The 19,113-nt window shown below is 44.3% G+C and overlaps 1 protein-coding gene across 1 annotated transcript in view; it reads left to right on the forward strand.

Moving 5' to 3' along the window:
* AK8 (adenylate kinase 8) overlaps positions 1 to 15,105 on the forward strand; it is a 61,073-nt gene extending 45,968 nt beyond the window's left edge. The window contains exons 12-13 of the mRNA XM_007425206.3: positions 12,831 to 12,911; positions 14,341 to 15,105. Coding sequence (XP_007425268.2) covers positions 12,831 to 12,911; positions 14,341 to 14,587 — 328 coding nt within the window. The 3' untranslated portion in view covers positions 14,588 to 15,105. The remainder of the gene's footprint in view (positions 1 to 12,830; positions 12,912 to 14,340) is intronic.
* Positions 15,106 to 19,113: the final 4,008 nt, after the last annotated feature.

Consider the following 19,113-nt stretch of genomic DNA (forward strand, 5'->3'; position numbering starts at 1 on the left):
TTGCAAATAAGATTCCCACTACAATCCTCTTCTTTGGGAGCAGTGAGCTTCTGAGCTTCTGTATTAGCAGCTGGTTGGGACAGAGATCTGCAGCAGCCCAAATTTCGTTTGCGCACAAGAGAATTACCTGCTACTTGCTTAACTCATGCAGAATTTGCAACATTTACTGTAATATAAAAGGGCTACTGTTTTTTTCCCCCAACCTCCCTCCCCAAAGCGATGACAGCCTGTGAACCTTTCTTCAGTTCCAAGTTTCTTAAGTTGCTCTTTTGCCAAGTGGCCACACCAAGAAGCAAGTTTTTCTTTCTATCTGACATCCAGGAGGCATCACAAAACATGACGTAGCTAAGATTTACAGCCCTTGGGGAAGTCTGTCTTCAAAGAAACCTGTCATCAGAGTAGGCATGAGCTCTGTGGCCTACCAGAAATGCGTGTGTAGGCATGTATACATTCACACAATGTCCTCAAACCAGTGACTGAATTGTCTGGATCTGTAGAAAATATTGGTCCATTACCTGGTTTAACACAACAGCTAAGCCACAGAAACCTAACTAAGGCTAACCAAGCTTAGCATGTTGTGAGAATGGGAGGCCTTTGGTCAACCTGGGTTTTGAGAAGGGTTGCACGCCCGAGCTGCTACTGATTCAGGCAAGTGTGGCAACCGTATGATCGCAACTAGCATCTTTAAGATCTCCATCCAGTCCTTGTCCCAGATTGGCATCAGATACCATGAAGAGAAGATATAATCAGCCAGAGTCAAGGGAGTTGAAAGCCTGACCTTCTTTGATGGGCCTTTTAGAAAATTCATACAACAGGGAGGAAGAAAACCCACCATCTTCACCCACTGAGGACCTTTTCACGATTTCCCTGCCCACCGCTGAAGGAGACGTCTTAGTCCCTTTTATCATTGCTTTGCGTGCCAACGGATCTCATTCTGAAGAGGTAGTCCTTCAAAAACATCAGAAAGATGAACGGGGGGCCCCAGTCAGCACAACCGAGCCATTCTGTCTGAAAGGTCTGCATTGAATCATCCACTGGTTTCTGGTTTTTTTACGTAGAGAAGTGATGGCTTCTTTTTCACCCTTCCGTGTTTCTTTCTTTTTATTTATGATGATGCTAATTTACAGGCTACGTCACAGAGACAGAAATTCAGACCGCCACTTCCTTGCTGGGAGAAGCTTCATTGCGTTTGTGGAATTTTCTGGGGGGTCTGCCAGAAATGGGGATGCTTTGGGGGTCTTCTCTAAATGCATCCTCCAAGCCATGTCCCCCCCCCCACCCTTAATGGCAATTGATTCATTTATTTATTTTAGGGGCAAACGGTGTGATGAGGATCTCAGGAACAATGAGCTGATTGCACAGCCAGATTCTTCCCTTTGCTAAACTGGAAGGACGCCGTTGTAAAAAAATTGGATCCCCCCTCCCAATCCTACCTTAAGGAGGGGGGGAAGAGAAGATATATTTGATAGGAATATGGGGAAAAGTGCTTCCAAACTGGATCCATAGCTCTGAAATCGTTAGATCTGTGTTGGCCTTGAACAAACTAATATAGGGAGACTGTCATCCTAGTTCACCACTCTTTTGGAAGGAGTATTAATATATGTAAGGAGCATTTAGAAATTATAAGAAGAAATAATAATAATAATAATAATAATAATAATAATAATATTTACAATTATGTGTAAGTTGCCTGCTCAAGTGATTATGCAGCTCTCAGTGGTATATTAAAAAATCCATAAAATCCAATAGTAAAATCTTTAAAAAACCCCAAACTTTAAAAATTTGGTGCGATCATCCAGCTTGCTCCCCCACAGCCCCAAAAGAACAACATCATCCTGAATTCAAATTCCCTTCTAGATATTGGTGGGACGGCTCTTGCCAAGTTTTGCATTTCATGAACAACATCTCCTTGTCCTGCGGTTTCTTAATCAGCAGGCTACGGTTGGTACCAAAATCCTGCAGAGGGATTTTCCATTTTCCCAACTTCTCTGCTTGGAAGACAAAAACATTTGCAGGTGCAAACATTTCGTTTCCATCTGCTTCGAAAGAAGGAAGGTGGTGTCTAGAAACAGTGAAGAGTAGGACAGGGTGAGCCAAAATGGTCAACTGTGTTAGGAAAATAAAACAAAGAATTGTCCTTCTTTCCTCCCTTCCTCCCCCTCTACCCTAAACAGTGTTTTTTTTAAAAAAAAAAAAACACCATCAGGCCATCCTTCTGGGCATTTTCAGCATTCCTTGGTCAGATCTGTTGAATGTACCATCAACAATGAGCTCTTGTTTGTTCCCAGTGATTTCTTTTTCAGAGCCAAACCTAATTGGCTGTGGGGCTTTGATTTTCAGTGCCGTTATCATGTCAGATGGTGTCCTGGTTTCATTCTGTTTGTTACACAAACGCTCAGTGGCTTCAGGAGGGAATGGTACTCAAGAAGCAGAAGGCGAGCAAGAGGGTCATTAAAAAAAAAAGCAAATGGTTGCATTTTTTCCCCTCTCTGGGGGGAAGGAAGGAAGGAAGGAAGGAAGGAAGGAAGGAAGGAAGGAAGGAAGGAAGGAAGGAAGGAAGGAAGGAAGGAAGGAAGGAAGGAGACGGGGAAAGAAGGGAGAGGGGGAGGGAGAGAAGGAAGGAAGGAAGGAAGGAAGGAAGGAAGGAAGGAAGGAAGGAGACGGGGAAAGAAGGGAGAGGGGGAGGGAGGGAGAGAAGGAAGGAAGGAAGGAAGGAAGGAAGGAAGGAAGGAAGGAAGGAAGGAGACGGGGAAAGAAGGGAGAGGGAGGGAGGGAGGGAAGGAAGGAAGGAAGGAAGAAGACGGGGAAAGAAGGGAGAGGGGGAGGGAGGGAGAGAAGGAAGGAAGGAAGCAAGCAAGGAAGGAAGGAAGGAAGGAAGGAAGGAGAGGGGGAAAGAAGGGAGAGGGGAGGGAGGGAGAGAAGGAAGGAAGGAGGGAGGGAGGGAGGGAGGGAGATGGGGAAAGAAGGGAGAGGGGGAGGGAGGGAGAGAAGGAAGGAAGGAAGGAAGGAAGGAAGGAAGGAGAGAAAATGGAGGGAGAGAAAATGGAGGGGAAGAAATTTAGTAGTAGTAAAAAAAGGAAAAGGATGAAATTTAGAGCCTCTCCTAAGATGAATTCCAGAAGATGTAAAGGAAAATAAAAGGGGGTGGGAGGTAGATACTTTCCTCTGGAGCACTTATATTTTTAGTTCTACATCTTAAGAACAGGATCAAAGAGGCTGAGAAAAGGTTCTCAACATCCATGAGAAGGTCTCTTCTCTTAAAATGGACATGCCCGTTCTGAAATTTGCTTTTCTTCTCGCCATTACAAAATGATATGTGTTCTATTGAGATTTGTCCTCATTGATTAGCCTTGGACAAGATCAGGAGTAGCATTTAATGGGGGCAGCAATGCACCAACAGGGAGTGTGTGTGCGTGTGGGTGTGCGCGGGCACTTTCTGAATTGCCCATCCTTTGCAACCCACCTACTTGCGCATTCTCTTGGTAGAGGCCGGTGGCCTTGAACTTTAACTCGAATTCCCATGCTAAACCATCATGGGATCTCTCTGGGTTCGGAGTTAGCGTGTCGAATCAGCCCAGCTTTAATCAACAGATCCTGGTTCATCCCCCAGTGGCTTAACACAGACCGAGTCCAACCCTTGAACGTTTGGCTCTCTGAACCACTGACGCTCCCCCGCGCTGATTCTCTTCTGTTCTGGCTCCATAAAGCGTAGAACATTGTAGCGGACTGCAGTTTGTTCGCGCGCGTGCTGCACGAGGAAGTGGCGGCAGAACCCAATTGTGGGAAAGGTGGCCGTGCGCCGTGTGTTCTAACCACATCATTTTGAACTTCGTGTCGCCCAGTTGGGCGCCCCCTTCTTTCCGTCTGGTGGATCCAACCTCCATCCGGGGAACTCCTGAACGACATGGAAGTTTGGCCGGGCTCTGACATATTACAGCAGAGACATGGATGGAAACAACCAAAGTATTTGGGAACAATGAAATATGCATGGCTATCAGTCACAGCCCTATAAAGTCGAGCAATTAGCCGCGTAATCTGAGAAAGTCAAGGCGGGCCGGCGGGATGCGGTTCCCTATTAGTTAAATGCTTTTTGTATTTCTGCTTCCCATCAAATCAACTAACACTTCCTTTAATTGGCTCATGAATTAAACAGCTCGGCCGCATTATAATTTAATCACCAGTAAACATTCCTGGGGCCCCGCTGCAAAATGTACGGCGCTCATTAATTCGTTAATTTCAGCAGATGGAAGGGGAGCGCGGATGAACGGTTGGCAAGACAGAATTGCCCGTAGCAATGGAAAAAGGAGAAAGTGGTGGGGAGGGACATTTAGGTGGGGGTTTTTTTGTTTTTTTTTTAAGTGCTGTCAGAAACTCAATCTGTGAGCTGTCAACTGCTTGGACCCTTTCTTCCCACCCCTACCCACCCATCCCCATCCCCGTTTTTCCTTTTCGTTGCTTCCCTCCACCCCACCCACTGTGGAAAGTGACTGACGTATTCATACGCAGCCTTGTCAACCCATCTTTAAACATCAAGCTGGCGGGTAAACCGAACCCAATGTAAATTATTTCTTGTCTTACGGGGAGGGGGGCACCCCTTTCTCTGTCCCCATGAATATTTCATGCTAGGTTGCATAAATATTAATTCTAATAGCTGTGCACAGTGGTTATTATTTCTGTCTTATGACAAATATTCATAAAATATTCAGTATCCTTTTTTGGAACATTTACACACTTGATTGTGGAATTTCTTTCCTAGCTTCCAGGGGACACGCTAAACATATTGGGGTTCTCTTGATGGACTGTTTCGTGCCCCCTCCCCACCAGCCCACACAGAGTCTCTGTTTCCCTCCATCCTCTTAATTAATACTCTGAAATATAAATATTTAATCAGATTTATTTTGCGTTTCCCCAGAAGCGAACCCTATTAAACTGGAAAGGTTCAATTTGACAGTATTTAAATAGCAGGAATTTATTCTCTATTAGGAAACTGGTTACTTCTGACATGCATGTAAAGTGACATATCATTGGCTCTTTTTTCCCCTCCCCCATCTGCATTTCTGGTGTGTCTCCTTTTTTTCCCCCCTAAAAAAATATATTATTCAAGAACATAGATCTTGCCCTTCTGAAAGTTTCTGCCCCAATTGTTAGGGGTGCAGCACAGGACTTTCATTTAGGAATGACATATGATTAAATACAATTTTTTTCTTGCAACTCCTCTGCCTTCCTAGAGAACTTTCAAGGAAATAAAACCTGTATGGTATCCAGTTTATTTATGTCATCTGATAGGTCACTTTTACCCAGGCTGACTGGGTGGAAGCTATGAAAACAGCATCTAGGGTGGATTTGGCCAAATGTGTCTGAAGCAGTTCTTTGGCTGAAAAAAATCTTCTGGAGTGGTTGACAACGATGAACACTAAGATAGTTCCAACAAAAGGAAAAGTCTCAGGGAAGAGAGGAAAAATTCATCGTAGGCAGGCCCTGGCTAACTAAGCCCACGCATATAAAGATCTAGCGGGTCCATGTGTACAACATGCTAAGCTGGGGGATGCTAGCCATGATTAGCTTTTGGCTTGGCATAGAAGTTCTTCCAGGTTTGGAGGTAAAGCCACCTGTCAACAGCTCTTCCCTCTCTGGCTAATGCAAGGGAACAGCCTGGATTCTTGTTCTGGTTTCTCTTTCTGGCCAGTGGATTTGAGCTGGGGAGGATCTTGTTTCAGCTTATGAAACAATCCCCAAACGATCAAAGAAGGTCAATAAAAAATTTAGTAAGTAAATCTACAGTCTAATCAAAATGGATTGTATCAGAATCCATAACCAACATTGGAAGTCAAGTACTTACGGCTGTAGGATGGTCCTAACATCCTTACAAAAGGCTAGCGAGTTGAGGAACTCATAAACCTCAAAGGACAAGTGGTTCCATACTTGGGGACAACCACCAAGAAGGACCAGCTCCATCTCACCATCCTCTTCACCTTCTGAGGGATGGGAAGCTTCAACATCTCCTTGGGGTGAATGTCAGAAGAAATCATCCTAAAGGTACACAGGGGCCAAGCCGTGTAGGATCAACATCTGAATTGGACCCAGAAACCTATTGGTAATCAGTGCCAAGACCAAACCTTTTGCATATAGGAATTCTTCCTTTAGAGAAAAACCAGAATAGTCTGCAAACACGGCTTATAAATAGCAAAAGGGATTAAGATTTGGTTGTTCTATCTGGCATATTACTTCTCTGTGTCCAAGGAGAGTTTTCCCCCCAGGCATGACACAGACACTAGGTTCACCCAGGGTGCCACTCTCTGCTACAATGCAGTTGGATCATTTGTGGTTCTGGAAACCTTAACCTCAGGCCACCGTGTTATGCCATGGTAGAGTTTATTTGTTTGAGCATCATCTATTGTGTGAACGTAAGGTGTACCCAGGTGTATCTGGTTATGGGAACCCAGGCCCTCTGTGACCTGAAGCAGGATGTGCCTTAAGCTCATTCTCCTACCCCTCCCAACCTGCCACCTGGGACAAGAAGCTCCTTCATGGTGGGGCCATCCATTTCCCCTTTCTGCTGGAAAAGCAAAGCAAAGAGAAGCTTTAGACACATCTAAACGAAGAGAGATGCATCATCTCCCATCCTTTGCAGCAGTGCCAGCTGTTCTTGATACAGCTGTGTTGGTCTTCTGTAGCCCCCAAGGAGCCCAGTGTCCCATTTTCAGTTAGCACAGCCTGGCTGTGGAGAACAGCACAACACCTTGGGCTAACCCATCAAAGCAAGAGGGCTCCACCAAGCTCTGCTTCTTGGTCTTTCCAGCCACGTGGGCTTTAGCCTCTCCAAGACATGCCTCTGATGAAACTTGCAGTGAAAGGAAGGAAAGGAAGAAAGGAAGGAAGGGTAGGGGGCTAAACAGCCTCTGAGAGGAGCTCCAACCATGGCTTCCTTTTTCCACGCTCCGTGAAGTGCCATCAGAACAGCCTCCCGGGGGAGTTTGCCAGTGATGGAATAACAAACGAGAGTAAGGAGGGAGCAGTGAATAAAAATGAGAGGTTGGAAAAAAGTTCTCTTTTTTTTTCCAGCTGCCAAGTTGAAAAAAAGGAGAGAGAAGGGGTCATGAGCAATGCCTCTAAAGGTATTCTCAACAGAAGCCTTTCAAGGCCCTTAAAATATTTGCTCGGCGTGAATGTGGGATAAGGAGGGAGCGTTTTCCCCCTTGGCTTGTGTTGGTAATGCTCCTACTGTGGATAAGCTTCCACATTTTCTCAGATTGAGCAATGGAAGATTTGAAAACCCCAGTCTTCTTCATTTCCTTCAGTCACTACTAAATAGATGGGCAGAGGTCAAAAACACTGTTAATCTGATTACTGAATTGAAGCTTTTGCTGCATTCACACAATATACCCTGAACCGTAAAGATCTAAAGGGGAGAACGCATGAAGCTACAAAAAAATTAACCAAAGTAAAACCAGGATGTGGTATGGCTAGGTCTTGGGCTAACCTGGCTAAGCTTGGGGGAAAACCTCCTCAATCTCTTGGCTGCTACCAAGGTACAGATTTATTTTCTCTTTAGATCAAGCCCCTTCTCAGAAAAGACAGATTGATCACCCCACTTTTGGACAGGTTGGCTCAATCTTAACCAGACCCACCATAACTCTTTCCTCTCTTTCCTCAAAAAGATTTTTGAAATCTTTTGAGCTTTCCTTCGCTTTGACACTTCCCTTCACTGGGGATGTGGAGACTTAAAAACACCCAAAAGGGCAAAAATGGGGGGGGGGGGGAGTTAAGCAGCATAATTCTGGGGGCTAAAAGAAGCTGCCCACTGTCTTGAATATCAACCAAGTGCTGAAGGAGAAAGGCTAGAACCCCTTCCTCTTTCTCCTGAATCTTCTTCTCAGACCATGGATGTTCTGCAGGAAGAAGAGGCAGGATCAGTTGGCAATCAAGGAGTTAAGGACAGTAGTTGCAGGAGATCTGTCCCAACCAGATGTGTCTCTGAAGATAGCTTCAGCCCAGCTGGGAGAAGCTACAGCATGATCAATTACCCATTCGGTTTTAAACCAGGGCTTGCAAAGGACGTGGAGCAGAAAGGTTACGAGGGGGAAAGGGGTCCATGCAAACCAAGGGAAATATATTTTTTTTTAAAAAAGGGAGCATCTGATGAATGGCTTTCCTATTGCGCTGCCATTTGTTGTAAAATATACGTTGCATCTTCTTGTAAAAAAAAAAAAAAGCACTGAGTGGAAAGTAGCTTCTAACATTCCTGGAGTCAGGGCTGCTCACTGCTTGCTCCACATCTTTCCATCTTCCAGAACTCTGAGGCAACTTGGAGCTGTCATATCAATTTGCTACCTCTTCTCATAATGCCCCCAATGAGGGCCAGGTTAGGGAATGTACCAAGGCGTTTTGGGAAATGTAGTTATTGCCACCAACAGGTACGTCAGCTAGGGTGTCTTCAGCAAAAGGGGGGCATTAGAGGCTGCTGTGACAAAGCTTTGTTGAATCCCCAGACCTGATCCTCATTCACTGAGTATCAGGACCTTGGATTCCTCAAATCGACCAAAGAAGTCAATTTAGCCATCTCAGCAAGTTCCACCATCTTCACCAACCAACCAATTTACATGGAGGGAGTCTTTGACACCATCAGGTCCACCCCCCCTTCCTAAGCCCAGGAATAATATATACAGTATAATAACAATAATATATCCACATCCACCAGAGAGGGTGATCTAGCTTCAACCAACACATCTAGGAAATGATGGCCACCTTGGTTCCAAAACAAAGAAGCCAACTAGAAGGAACTTCCTGCCATCAAGAGGTTAGGTCATCTCCTGAGTATTTCTTTCCTCTGCTGTCTCCTAATATGATCTTCCTACAATCTTGGCTCCACTGTTAGCTGCTAGTTCAAATCACTTGGCCAGTTGGCTTTTGCTTGGAACCCGTCTGGTTTAGAATTCATGCAACACACTTAACCAGATCAGTTAACCTAGCCATTGCATTGATTAACGTGTTATGCTTGCTTATTTTTTTAACTCAGAGCTTCCTTATTCTTCAGGGGCTTATGAGAACCCAGCCTGTATGTTTGTGATTTAGGGTAGCTCTCTACAAAACATTTTAGAACAATGTGTTCCTCTTCTGGACCATGATGATCAGACCTTTCCAGGAATGATCTGATGGTTTTCTGGAAGTTAATCCTTCAAAGTGGAATCCCTTTGTAGTGTTAATTGAGTGAGTTGAATCAGTGCAAGCTCAAAAAATACATTTATTCGATGATGAGGACACACATCTTGTGTGAATGCCAGCTACGCTCCCTTTACTTGAAAATCTTCCTTCTGAGACCCCTTTCTGACAGGTTTTGCTAGATGGGCGATAGCTTCTGAAACAAACGTGGGCTTCTGCTTCAAATCATGTTCTCCAGTTTGTTCTTAGTTCCCCAAATGAGAACAAGATCCTTGGCGTTTTTCCAGCCAGCAGGTGAAGTGAGCAAATCTGCCATGTATGAAATGAATCTATAGTGTAACCCCATTTTTCTTTTCTTGTTTTAAACAACAGTTTATGGACTTGACTCCAGGATTCTGCTTCTGATCAACCACTGCCAGTTCAGATCTCATTAAAGTAGAAGAGACCTTCTTTTATGAATGTGGAGTCGTATTTGTCATTTTGAGACCCCTTCACCCAATTTGGAATGATCACACTAAGTCACACTGTGGCTTGTTTGGTTTGGTTTACCATGCCATGTGAACAGGGCCATTCTTAAACCAAGTTTACAATTGAGCATCCTATGCAGATAAAGCCACAAATGGACAAATGTTCACCAGTGGGGCCTACAAAGAGCTATCCAAGGTCCTGTTCCCAAATTCCAATTTTCTTCCCCTTGATTTTGTCATCCGTGTCTAACTCAGTTCCCTTGATTGGATTTTCATGGCTTTGATCCTGCACCATTCTCTCTTGCGAAGAGATGGGATAATGAACATCTGGATCTGCTACCATTTTGGTGTAGAGATTACGAAGCCTTGAGATGTAATCCTCCGCTCAGGTTTATTCTTCTTTACATTGCGACTATATATTTGTGTCTCTCGTTCCCAACATTGAGCCATCTGACTGTCACCTGTTTATTTCCGGACTCAATTTAAGATCCCATAACAGTGTGTGTTGCGATTACTAGTTTAGTTTTACGGGCATCTATAATGTTTAGGGTTTGGATCGTTTAATTAGATATTTATTGTGGGTTCTTTTTCTTGTTGTTATTTCCTTGTTGTATCCCACCCAGAGTCTGCTAAAATTGGGATGGGTTATAAATTTAAAGTAATAAATTAGGTGCAGGTAAAACTGAACCACCGCCTCCTTAAAAGGTTGACATTCTCCTTGATCCCAGCTCTCAACTGAAGTCATGCTGTGCTGGACGATGGGCCTTGGGAGCCTCCAAGGATCAAAATCATTTGGTTGAGACTGGATTTCATTCTGATCGCCTCCTTGTGATTGACTATTCTTTGTCATTTACCTAGTTTTCAAAAAGATCAATTAGCCCTTGCATATTGTTGACCACCAAGGTGTTCCTGCTCTTCCGTGCTCCCTCCCTCCACGTCTCTTTCTCTTCCCCAATGGTTGCCCTGTTTTTTTCACGTTGGCATTCCAGGGCAATGTCTTCTTCTGCAATCCGAGCACCCTGCTTGCGTGTTTAAAATTCTGGTTCTCGTCCCCTTAGCTTCTTCTCTAAAGCGAGGAACACTTGAAAATGAACGAAAGCTCTTTCCCCAAGAGGCACAGTTCACCAACCCCAAGTTTGTAACCCACATTCACAGAAATGATCTGCCTTGGAAGCAGAACGTAGGGTGACCTGTTGTTTTCCCCTCGGCGTGCTCTCATCCGGCGGTAGGTGACGCCAGGAGAGAAGACAGTCTGGTCCTTGTCATTCGAGGCAGAGTATGGAATACCCCTTTCCCACTGTGCAACGTTTCCCCACCCGCTTGCCTTGAATGCTGACACCACACTGGATAATAAGACAGACACCCAAACATACATATATTGGAAGAAGAAAAGGAGGTTTCTGACAAGACGCGTCCAAGATGCGTTTTGTTGGTGGCTTTGCAAAGCGGAGAGGGTGTTTTTAAGCTCTTCGCTCACTGTTTTCTGCTACATTTTTCCCCTCCCCTTTTCTCACGTTCGCGACAAGCCTTCTTGATATGCCTTTCCCTTTTTTTGTGTGTGTGTTCTGTTTTGTTTATTTGGAAATATAATGGGGAAAGAGTATCAATTATCAGGGCTGTATAAGCAGGCATCTCCCCCCACCCCCCCCTTCTTCCCTTTCTCTGCCTCTGCTAAAATATTCATCTCAAGACACATTGTCACAAGTTATTCATTCTGACAATCGTGTTTCCTTATAGTTGTTGGGCAATAGAAACAAAGCAGAAACAAAATGTTTGGAGTGTAAGAGATAAAAGACTGTTGGAAACTGTATATTCTTCTCCTGTCTTTAGAAATCATTGGATTCCTCGGCTTTTTCATGCCAGGCTGAGCTTGTTTTGTGTTTCTCTCTCTCTCTCTTTTTTTTAAACCCTGCAATGGGAATGGAAGTTATTATCTGTAAACATTTGAAGAGCAAACAGGATGATTTTCATAACTTTAAGTTCTACCAAGGCGCATCGTAATCTCTTATATGCTTGGCACGGTAAAAACCTCCCTCTTTCATCTGATTCGATCCTCTCCAGCAGATGTAAAATGTTTCCTTTGGTGAATGTCTAAAGCTTACGCTAACCAGTCTGAAAGGCATAACACCAAAGTAAAAAATAAAAATTGCAGAATAAAAGCGAAGCAGAGAAAACGGAGTGTGAAAATAGCTCGCATAGTGCCTATTCCAACCTGTCCCTTCTCTCCAACTCCAAATATAAATTAATTCCTACAAATTGGGCACGAGTTGAAAAACAGAGCACCATCTGCTTTCTTACAACAAGCTTGACCTGTTTGGCCAAATAAGCCCATATAGCTGGATTCACACGATACAAACCATAAACTGGTTTGTACAAGACATTAACCCTGTGGGTAGGATGTGATGTGAATATGACTGCTAAGACCTAGGTCTGGTTGAGTATATTGTGTGAACTCTACCACTGTATAACAGATTTCTCTTTTGCATATTCGATCTTGCCTTTCCTTGGCTCTCCGTGCTGTTATCTGCATGCAACTTTCTCCTAATGTTGCTGGCCGAACTTGGTCCCTACAACAGTAGCAACCTTCTCTCTTCTGTTCAAAATTGCCTCAAGAAAATCCTTTTTAACCAACTCTGTTGTGGTCTTGACGCTCCCCCACTCCATTCAAATATTCAGCAGCTCTTGCAGAGGCAGAACGGAAGAAACTTGGTTAGAGTTGACCTTGTTGAGTGGGGTTTTTTTTGGTGACTTGACTCATTAATATGCTTAGTTTAGGGTTCCGTGTGTATAGACTCAGACAATAGGCTTACTCAGCCATTGGGTTAAACGTTTCATGCAAACCCAGCCAGAGGGGATGTTAAAAATGATGGCTAGATTAATCAAACTGAGAATAAAATCCAGAGCCAGCCCTAGAGAGATCTCACTGATCCCTCATGTCTCTGAGTGCAGAAAATGAAGTGATCCAGACAGCAGATGATGAAGAGATGCTGAAATTACTGAAGAGCATTGAAGCAGTAGTTGTTTTTTTTTTTTAATGGAGTAGAGCAAGGCAGAATGAATGAACAGCCTAGCTTGGCCTGGTCTAAATCCGCTTTCGACAACATTTATGTAGCAAAATGGCTCTGAAGGATTGGGTGGTCCTTGGAAACAATCCACTTGTTCTCACTACAAGAGGTGACGATTGATTCTTCATCTCCATCACAGGGTTTTTTTCCTGAACGTCCCAGTTGAAACAGTTCTGGAGCGGCTTTCCTACCACATGTTGGATCCGGTCAGCGGTGAAAGGTTAGTATTACTTGATATTGCTAGTGTGTGTGTGTGTGCGCGTGCGCATGGAAGAGCAACAGTTTGTAAGATTGGGAGTGGCAATATTTTGGTGGAAAGCAGAAGGAAACATGGACAGGGTCTACAACACTGGATCTCACAGGTTGGAAACAGTCCATCCCCTTCTTTTATCTTTGCTGTATTGGTACCCAGAGCTTCTTCTGAACCGTCACAGTTAATAGCTGATGATAAGCTATTCTTGCACCCTGGCTGATTCCTTTTTAAAGCCGTTGAAGCCACCGCTCCTTGAGGCTACAAATTCCAGGAGTTGATTTGCATCATATTTTAGGCTGACCTTTCTCAACCTGGTATCTTCCAGGCCTATGGGCCCCCCAGAATTCCCAGGCAGGTGGCCAGTGGCTGAGTGTGATAAAAGTTGAGGTCTGCACTCCTCTGGTAGGTGCTAATTTGGAGGAGATCGCCATCTCCAAGTCAATGTCAGGATCAGGGAAAAGGTTTCTCCAGTACTTGATTGTCACTCACATTACTTGTCTTTCCAAACCCCAACAAAGGAATGCTGTGGTCTTGATGATAGAAGTGTCTCTTGTGTTTTCATCAGCCTTTCAGAAAGGCTCCAGAGTTATCTAACCGCTACCTCTAACCAGAAGGTAACCACAAACAGCAGGTCAATATTGGTTGATCCAAGTGGAAAAAGTGCTCAGTGCCACAGTGGATTACTGTTTCCAGCTGGACCTGTTTTGAGTAGCCATCCTTGAAGAGAGTGAAGGGAATCAATCAATCCATCAATCAGTCAATCCCCTGGTTCTGGAAGATAGCCCTCCTTTCAGTGGAAAGACATGACTTCATGGAGTTTTTGATGCTCTCTGAGCTTGGTTGTTTGCTTGCAGACATTTCACTACTCAACAACCCATCATCAGTGCTAGTGAGCTGGGATTTGCTGCCTGTTTATATGTATTAGCTTGCCCTGCCAGTTTTGGTGGGGGTGTGGCTTCCTCCTTGGTGGTTCCTTGATTAGAACATTGTTTTCTGCCTGACTTCTTCCTGAAAACCCATTGGAGATGTAGAAAGACCCTTGGAACGGAATTTTCCATCTTCCCCTTGGTGAGAAGATTGCAACTTCCCTGATGCTCTGGCTGTGAGTGCCGCTGTTATTTAGCTAAAATGTCCATAAAACAAGAGCTTGAAAAACATCGAGGTCTGCAGAAGACCCTTTTAACGGCCTTAAAAAAAAATGTAGAGTCATTAAAAGAGTGTAAGAGTTAAGAACAGTATAGCAGAGGTCTGCCTATGAAAGTGGTTTTTGGGATGGGTATGAAATGATTTGTTTTAAAGCTATGTATAAAATACTTATACACGACATGGGGTCTGCTGGGAGCTCATTGTACATCTTCGTTTTTCTGAGTTTCCCACTGTTGCACTTCTTTTCCAGGTATCACAGCCTGTGTAAACCTGCCATTACAAAGGAAGTCAATGATCGCCTTCTGATTAATCCAAAGGATATGGAAGAAACCATCAAGAGCAAAGTGGACCTGTATTTCAGGCTTTCCAGCGGCTTGGAAGAATCGTTTGAAGATGCGATTTTTATCAATGGCGATCAAGACCCCCAGACGGTATTTGAGTACATAGAGAGTTATGTGGTCAATCCACTCCCGGTCAAAGAGCTCTGGGACCTGTAGTATCTCAGCCTTCATAGTGAGGAAGCTGAAACAACTCTCCATCTAAGAATAGCTGAAAAAAGAGAGTAATTTGAGTTTCCCGAAGTAGAGAAGTTAAAGCAAAGCCATAAAAATAGTTGGAAGTTCTTAAAACTTTGCAAGTAGAAAGTTGCTTTTATTTCCCTTCCCGTGTGAAAAGACCAAGTCGCTCCTATTCGTAAAACCCTCAAGTGATCCTGCTTAAAAAAATGGTATTTGGAGAGGGGTTACACATTTTGAAGGGCAGAATATTGTTCCTTTCCTCAAATAATTTATGATCTGTTTATCCCTTTGTTCTTCCCAAGGGAAATTTTAAAAGTTAATATTTGGATTGTTAAGTAGGCAGAAATTTGGATGAACCCAAGCTGTTTGGGTAGAAGGAAACAGATACCTTCTTCCTTTGCCCTCCCTTGTGTTTGCTGAAAATCTGATTCCCTTCTACCCTGATTACCTTCTTTGGTTTAAACTGTGTAGATAACACTATTAAAAGCTTTTTTGAACTGCGGACAATGGTGTTACAGTCTTTCAGCTAAGTTCTTTGGGGTGCCTGCTAAATTGTACCAGGAAAAAAAGAAAGTTCCCATTCAAGGATTCCCATATCTTTCCTTCCTATCACTTTGGAAATTTTCATTTGGGGATAGTTTTTAGAGTTCTCTGAGGCTTCAACCAAAACTCCGAGGGATTGAATGTAACCCTGGGAATTCAAATGGTACATTTCTAGTTCATTCCTAGAACCCCAGTTCTGGCCAAAGGAACGTGGCCCCCAGAATCACCTTTGTAATCCAAGAAATATTATTTTTCTGATAAGCCAGAGCAGTTGAGGGTGATGTTATATGAGCTTCTTGGTTGGAGGAAGAGCAAAAAAAAACTGCTATTCTTCCAACCAAGAACTGTCTTGGCTCTGCCTTCAGGTCTGGCCTTATTCCTCTAGTAGGCCCATCCTGTGGTTTATCCCTCTCTCCTTCTATAGAATGGTATATACAGTCCACTGTCCTTTAAGTTCTTAGAGCAGAGCTTAAAATTCAGAACAACAACAGAGCTGCAGAGGTCCGTGATTTCAGTTCCCAGTAGAGGGTCTGAATCCCATAGAACTGAAGTGCAGAGGTCCATGAGTTGAGTTCTTGGTAGAAGGTCGACCCCATAGAACTAAAGTGCAAAGGTGTAGGGAGCCATGGAGATGATCTTGGAGAAGCCATCAAGATAACAACAGGGGCAGAAGCACACCATAAGCCCGAGGAGATGGGGACTATTAGAAAGAGACTCACACCAGTTCTCTAACTCCCTGAAATGTAAGAGGGAGGGAAGGGAAAACACAGGGTGACTTGCACGATTCTGTTATTACAGCCTAGCTCAGTGAAGTAGCCTTCCCGTGCAGTCAGTTTCCTGATCTAGTCTGACAAAAGGTTCACGAGTTTAGTTCCCAGCAGAGGGTTTGAATCCTATAGAATGACATCTGGCTACTTACGTCTGACGATTCCCCACAAGGATGAAACTGGTCACATACTGCCTCCCTCCTGGTGGTCTAGGTAGCCATCTTCTCCTTGTTTCTTCCGGCTGTTGTCTTGGCTTTTACACAGTAGTTGGTTTTATACATTTTGCTAAGCCATGTTTTGTGGGCTTGGTTGTGGCTTACGATACGTGCCTTCCCCAGCCAGCCATAGTTAAGCAAATTTTCACTTAAGAGTTTAAGAGATTAGGGATTAGACTGGGGGAATTAAGGAAGGAACGTTAGACACAAACAACCATGAGATATAAGATGTGTCTGTTGGCAGCTAATCTCATAAATGGCAACCAAATTCAGGTGGTGGGAAGCTGGGGAAGAAGCATTTCAGATCCTTCAAGGAGACCCCACCTAAATGAACATACTATAAATGAAGCCAGGAAATTCTTGCGAATTCTGAGATTGGTACTTACTCCAAAACTAGCATTACTGACATCCTACATTAACCCTTGCTTCCTTGACCTCGCCCAGCTGGATGAGGCTTGCTAAAGCACACCATGGATATGCCACCCCTGGTTGGTTGTACCCATGGGGCACACAGCTTAGTAGGAATCTGGCCACTGCCTTGCCTCTGAACCTATGCGTTTCTCTGCATACTCTTGGCTCCCCTCCACTATTCTTCTATGCACACAGTTGCAGATTTCCAACAAGGAGGCCCAGCACAGGGCTCTGCCTGCCTATCAGGTAAGTTACCTTGACATTCACACACTCAGGAATCCCCAGGCAGGTTTCCCCCTTCCGGCGGCTGCCTCTAGCCACCTACAGCAGGCCAGGTGAGCTAAGACACTTCCTAGCCACACCGCATGACGTTGGTGTGTCCCCCCGCAAAAACAGCCCCGCAGCTCAATCCTGAAGGGTTTGTAACACTTCTTTTCCGCTTGTGCAAGGCTGCTTACATGAGCATCTGCTTCCTTCTCCTCCCACCCCCAGATGATTGTAAAGATACACTCCTGTGCATAAATTGGAAGGCTGGCTATTAATAATAAATAAGCAGTACATCTTGCTAATATCACCTGCATCAGAGTCTTCCTACTAAATATTGATAGGCAAAACGGCTCGGCCACGCATTTAAATACTGTTTGCTGCGTGCGAGCGAGAGTACAAGGGAGGACAACGGTTCTTTAATTAGACAGGTACATCTGCTTAATTAATTTAGCCATAAAGCCTTGCTCTTCCCCCCCTTCCCCTTCTTTCATCTATATGCGCCCACAATATTAGTTCCGCTCAGCCGACTGCACAGAAACGAAGCCAAACAACCCAGTCTCATTGAGATGCAGCCGGTGTGTCCGCCCAGAGAGTTTCGGGTCAACGGTTGACCCCCCCAAGGGTGTCCGCTGAGCCTGAAGGGTAGGCCGTCTGGGTTAGAAGACCATGCTAATACTCTTGTAGGACTCTCCCTTGGAAAGCGCTAAAACAATTGACATTCATTTAATTACTAGGAAACGAGCGAGGTCTTTGCATCCAGTTTGCATAGTAAGAGAATCCCCGTTAACGTTAGAAAAGGTTCAGCAGGCAAGAAAGGGAATTAGATTTTTATAATTGGACAACGACCTTTCCAAACCAATTTGGGACCTGGGATAGATTTGATTAGCATCTGATTCCAGCCACATAAGCATTGGGCAAGGAGATCAGGAGGATAAACAAGAAGGGGCAACATATTTATTTGGCCCTTACGCTTCCCTCTTCCTCAAGAGGGGAATTTCCTAATTTTTGAGAATCGGCACCCCTGATCCTGGAAGGACAAAGCACCCAAGTGGACCTCCCCGTGAGCATTGGGAATGAGGGTGGATTTGAGTGGGAATCTCTGGGGGTTGCAATTTTTTTCTGAGTTCAAGACACCCTGCTTTGGCCAGAAGGATGGCAAGATCTGCTTTCAAACGTGAAGCAGCTGTTTTGAAAATGGGAGAGTTTCTGATACAAATGGCTTCTTTCACCTCTGGGGTGGCCTCTTCCAAGCCTAGGTAGGCAACTTTGTGTAGTACGCTGGTTTGTGTGAGTTTCTGAAGGAGCAGGAAACAGGCAGAGAGCAAGGATCTTCCAGTATGATGGCTCAGCCACTCCTGAAACTCTTGATTGCCAAGACAACATTTGACCTACGGTTATTCTCAGCTCTGTAGATCAGCATTTGTAAGAGTACCAAGATCTTTTATCTGCAATTTTTGAGGATGTTAGAAAAAGCCATCTAGGCTGACTGTTGCTCATCATAAAGCAAGTGCCAGAAATACTGGTGATTTTCCTCAAAGCTCTTGAAGAAAACCTTTAATGGACACTCCACCAGCTTACTAGTTACACCCTCTGTTCTTCTGCTTATTTCTGCTTATGGGATCTCCTTCAACTGCTAGTAATCCCAGAGTTGAGAGGAGGAAGAACACAGGCACCTGCTGAAAGCAGAAAAAGAGCAGTGGGACGACATAATAGCCCCCAAGCCAGATCACACCACACAGCAGAATGAAAAAACTCAATGTAAAATAAAGGAATCTTGTTTCATTTGTAACATATTCCCAATTTTTCAGAAGCCTCCATGAGGGGCCCAGAATCTGCCCAAGACTTGTGGAGCAACATTAGCCTATCATTTTTGGAGAACCAGGAAAAAAATCCCACCAGACACAGGAAGGACCTTCCTTGAGTTGAGAGATGGGTGGGGATCAACCTTTGATTGAAACAGAACCAGTTGCTTGGGTTTTTAAAGACTGTGTTGGCACGCAGTTTACTGAATAGGGAACAAAAGGCAGTGGATGAACTGGGTGTGTAGATGTGGTGCACCTAAGGATGGTTTGCAAGGATAGAAAGATGTAGAAGAGGATCGTCGTGTTGGTGTAAACTAATTTTCGTTTTCTTACCTCCCGCCTTTACTGCTTTCCTGTATCCCACATAAATGTTGGGAGGGAATAATTGTGTGATCTCTGTGTATGTGTATGGATGGACAGACAGATGATAGTATGGAAATGGTTTGCTGTAATTTTTCTCCCAGGATGTATGTTTTCAAGTCTCCTGTCTAGCCTTCAGC

This window comes from Python bivittatus, unplaced genomic scaffold (assembly GCF_059951505.1).
Source record: "Python bivittatus isolate LINGU-HERP-01145 unplaced genomic scaffold, Pbiv_v1 ctg000160_np1212, whole genome shotgun sequence".
NCBI classification, from domain to species: Eukaryota; Metazoa; Chordata; class Lepidosauria; order Squamata; family Pythonidae; genus Python; species Python bivittatus.